Here is a 5,000-nt window from a genome sequence, read left to right as displayed (position 1 = left end):
TTCATGCAGCTTCATTGTAACAACAATTAGTTCTATGCCAACACTGGCCCACACTCGGTCGGACGTGTTGTGGTCAACGTTTTGGTCACTAGGACCATCTTCAGGATCCGTATCGTTCCGTAAATATTTTCCGATAATGCCGGATGGCGGTTGCGGTTGAGTGTAACTTAGTGTTGAAGTAACACATACTGAAACTACTTCAAGAGGACCTGAGAATTGGGGTGCAGTTTAAAATTGGATGCGACTGAAAATCGGGGAAACACAGTATTTGCTCGCCAAGCCACTTGAAACTCAAGGAAATGACAAGCTTCAGACTCCTAGTCGGTACCAGACTACCCCGCCGGGGGTTTCAAATTCTTTGTCTTATAACCAGTATTATCTACTATCCGGACTGGAATGTACGCGTTTCAGGTGTCAGGGCATTTTGGATCGTCGTCGTCTACTAATGAGGTTCGTAACCGATGTTGTGCTAGCGGGGGTAAACCTGCAATCAACATCCTAAAAAGCTCATCCACTAGTAGTTCCATTGCCTTGCATTCGTTGCCATTCGTTGCAAGTGTAAGAGCTGGGAGGATGTTTACTGTGAGGTGCTTGAAGTCTGTTCTTTTCTTTTAAGAAAAATAATTTTTACTGTATTTCATCTCCACGAATATCTTTGAAGTCACTTGACCTTGGAGTTGGGTTCTGTGTTCTTTGTTTATATAGATGCCTAGCACGGGAATTTCAAGGATGAATATGTGATAAATGAGAACTGTCGGTCGCCGAAGACCTGGGGGGGGGGGGGGGGTGAGCTTCGTAGCTTAGTCCGTTGTTATTGTCATGTACTACAGTCTATGCACAGCTTAGTCACCATGACTGTATACATTGGTATGTTGTGCTTTTGGTGAAATTCTAGCCTGTTCGTTCTTCGGCGCTCCGTTCTTCGGTGCCCGATCGTAGTGTAGTGAAAATGTAGATGTCAGTGCACTGTTCAACGGTATCTGCTGGGGTGATAGCTACACCATAGCTCAGTGGTTAGAGTATTGATGGCTGGCCTCAAGCGAAGGTCCCTGGTTCAAGTCCTGTTGGTGACGGTCAATTTTTTCTTCAGACTTTTTCCCTTTTCCATTCCGTTTATTAGCGAATAAATGTCAGCGCACTGCTAGCTGAATTTTCAGGACTGTTTGTGATACCTTGACACATGCGGGTGACGTCGTCCGTCGGGCATGCACAGATGTAAGCAGTCGTGGCGCTGGAGGAGCACTGCTTGCGTGCGTTGTGCAGTACCGAGAGCGGAGGTGCCGATCCTGCAAGGGGGAAAACCAGCAGCACAGAGAGCACAAAACGATACTTGGTATGTTGCTTTTGTATTTAGTTCAAGTACAAATTTTCGTTTGGAATTAACTTTCGCTATATTCGGTAGTATTTAAATAACCGACGAGGAGACAACAGTCGTAAAATAGCAATGAAAAATATCAATTGTGCACTCATAATCATGTATAAACAATTAAAATGAAACAATTCCAATTTGGAATTGTTTCATTTTAATTGTTTATACATGATTATGAGTGCACAATTGATATTTTTCATTGCTATTATATTCGGTAGGGGGCACAAATTAACTAAAGTTTGTACCAAACTAAAGCTTTTTTCTGAACGTTCGGGGTGACGGACCTCGACCAAAAACGAAATTTAGTACGTAACAAGCCTGCTGGTGGAGTGATCTAACGAAAGATTTCGTCAACGAAAATTAGTACTTATACAGTAGTGAATCTGCGGACAGCATGCTGTTTGGTTCTTTGTGAACCAGGGTTCTAGCCAAAGGGAGGTAGGGGTAGGGGGCGCAGCGCCCCCCTACTCCGTTTGCGCCCCCCCCCCCCTGTGAAAAAGTGCCGCCCCCCCCTACTCATTTTCCGATTTTTGTGTTTTTTCACGCCATTCAACGAAAATACAGTCGATAGTCACTACTAGAGGGTTCATAAAGGCACATTTGTGAGGGGTGAAGTCGGGGTTCACCCTGTATGTTGCATTTTGCATGGCAAGACCATTTTGGACAATGGAAAAAATGGGTCATGGGGTACCTTTTTCCCATGCCTGCCCCCCCTACTATATTGACCTGGCTAGAACCCTGTGAACTCAGTATGCACTAATGCACTAACTTCCACACTAGCATCAAATATCTAGGCCTGCTCGTAGAGAATTCGATAATGAATGCTGCTGCTGTCTGATGTTCGCTCCGATGCGTGAAACTTTAAGTTACAGCTAACACAGCCTTTCGCCTCGGTTGTGTGTGTATACTTACACAGTATGTTGTATTTACAAAGAGGCTCCCTTTAGCCAGCGGACAGGGTTCAACACAATAACATGGACCGCCATTACACACAAAAAAGCACAAAGGAGGTTTACAGAGATCTTCGCAACTCCGAGTTTTCTTCCACAATGCAATCATCAGGCGACCTGATTGTATTGTGCAAGGAACTGTGAGTTGCGACATACTGCAAACACCTTATGTAATAGAACGAAGCGCTAATTCTAACGAGTTAACGGGGAGAAATCTGTCGTTAAAATAGAAAACGTTAGACAGAAATCGCTACATATTGTTGCTATTGAGCGTTGAGAATGAGTGAGAATCGTTACCTTTGGTACACGTAAACTGGTCAATTTTAGGAAATCGTTATAATGTGCGCCTCGTTAGAATAATGGCTGTTACAGAACACTGTAGGTCTTCTTTGTGTCTTTTGTGTGTATTTGTATTGATGGATTCGCCACAGACCTTGGCTTAAATTAGGGGAGGCTCCGCTGGTGAAGCTTTTTTGTTTGTACAAACCATGCCCTGCAGCTGCCACCCAGGTATCTTGATCAGGCATAGCGTATTTGTATTTGTATTTACTCAATCTGCGGACAGAACTGTTCCGTCCTTTGTGAACTCCTCAGCGCAGCACAGAGAAAATGAGGCCGAACCTGATTGCAATGAAAAATAAGTATACCAAAGCCAGATTTAAAAACCAGACCCGAACGTACCTTGCCAGAGTGCTCAAACTGACAAGTCAGTGAGGTCTGCGTAGTGCAAACTGCACAAGCATTTCCCCACATGAGAGTGCTCAACTGCTACAGGAGCAGAAGTGAAATATAATATATATAGAATAATAGAAGTATTTCTTGTGTCGGCAAAAAAGTGCTCGATGTCCTAAGACAGAGCGGGGTTTACACTTAGACACAAAGGACAAAACCAGCAACTTGTAGGAGTGCACTTGCACGAAACTCAGAGTAGCAACACTGAAAAACTTGGACATCCTTTGTGTCTAAGTGTATACATTTATGGATTCTCCATGTAGGCCAGGCATGAGCGAAAATTTTCAATGGTTGTGTTTCTGAGCACATCGGAATAACCAGGTGTGACTTGAAAACGCGGATGTGCAGGCTTTAGGTTTATACCTGGAAGAAGTTTGAGGCGTGTATATATTTGAGCCGCAATCAGCGAAAACGACCCTTAGAGATTTCGTAGTTTTTTTTCGAGAAAAAGGTCGATTTGTGACGTTCAACGATTTTTGGACCGCGCTGCGAACAGCGCGACAAGTTCTTCTTGAACTCCTTGCTTGAAGTAATTTATTTTGAAGAAATGGTGTCGAGTGGCGACTCTAGTGTTCCTTGATCTTGTTGCGATGGTTGCAGACGCCAGAGCTGTTCGCAGAGCACACGCGGCAGTCATTGTGTACACCTAGCTCGAGCCTGGTGGGGAGTGGATGCTGAAGTAGCCGCTGAAGTTCAGAGTGAGGATGAGACGTTCTTTGGTTCCGACATCGATATCGACAGCGTGGCGGAATCGCAGCCGTCATCTCCTGCTGCGATGCGGCTCAAGGTGGCCGATGACTAGTCAGAGTCGGAAGATGAGGAGTCGTCACCTGAGATAAATTCCGATTCTGGGGCTAGTGACGGCAGCGACGTCGTGTCTTCAGCTGTGGAGGAAGAAATGGAAAACAAGATTGCGGAACGACTCCACGCAGGATGCAGCTGCGAATATGTCGATCATTTCTCCGCACGCATCAGCTATTCTTTGTCATCTTAGCTGCTTACTGCACTCTTTCAAAAGTATTCAAGCTGCCCACCCACCTTCGAATGCTGAATATTCATTGTACACATACATCTTATACATACATTGCACCAATTTGGAGTACACCTTGTATTGTGTATTATTGGTGTATACACCTATTTTGAATAGGAATATTGAACTTTTTCTTGGCTGAGGTCGTACAGTAGATGTGTTTCAACAAATTTCTAACCAAAAAGGAATTTTGAAAAATTTGACCCTAAGGGCTGTTTTCGCTGATTGAGGCCCATTTATCAACGTCAATAATTCATGTGTACAATACTAAACAGCGCCGCAGCAGAAACATGCCAATTCCATACTGCCTTCCTGCTGGGTTTTGAACCATGATGGTTCTTGCGGAGTTCTTGGGAAAAAATTCGAAATTCGAAATAGATACACACACGTACAGACAGACAGACAGACACACTTACACACACACAGACACACACACGTACACATACGTGCACACACACACTGACCAGCATACTGTAAAAGCCATTATTCTAATGAGGCGCATATATGGCCCAGAATCTGCGAAAACCAGGCTTAGGGTGAAATTTCACAAAATGATTTGTTCCCATTTTCAGCTTCTACTGGGCATGGGAGGTCAGGAAACAAAATATTACAGGTGTGGGTCGACTCATAGTGGTACGAGAGAGCTTGGAAGCTCAGGGCCCTACGCTATGCTTTTTTGCCTTGATGACCTAGGCAAAAAAACATACTAATTCTTCCAAATTGCTTCACGACAATCACGTTATGATCTTGCATTTGAAAGCCCTATATGAATATTGTGGCCAGCTGTTTGTGGCCTGTTATATTTGCCGTCTTTGATGGTACGGTACGGTACGGGACAGATACGGTCGAGGGTAATACGACACCTTCTACCACCTTGATGACCTAGGCCAAAAAAGCATAGGGATGTTATAAAATTTTC

The 5,000-nt window shown here is 44.2% G+C and overlaps 1 protein-coding gene across 1 annotated transcript in view; it reads right to left on the bottom strand.

Annotated features, from left to right (window-relative positions):
- LOC135826660 (uncharacterized) overlaps positions 1 to 5,000 on the bottom strand; it is an 82,550-nt gene that overhangs the window by 16,476 nt on the left and 61,074 nt on the right. The window contains exon 21 of the mRNA XM_065339261.1: positions 1,173 to 1,286. Within this exon, the coding sequence (XP_065195333.1) occupies positions 1,173 to 1,286 (114 nt within the window). The remainder of the gene's footprint in view (positions 1 to 1,172; positions 1,287 to 5,000) is intronic.

This window comes from Sycon ciliatum, chromosome 10 (genome assembly GCF_964019385.1).
Source record: "Sycon ciliatum chromosome 10, ocSycCili1.1, whole genome shotgun sequence".
In the NCBI taxonomy this organism is placed as follows: domain Eukaryota; kingdom Metazoa; phylum Porifera; class Calcarea; order Leucosolenida; family Sycettidae; genus Sycon; species Sycon ciliatum.
Note: the sequence above shows the minus strand (reverse complement) of the source record. Positions and strands in the feature narration are given on the sequence as shown.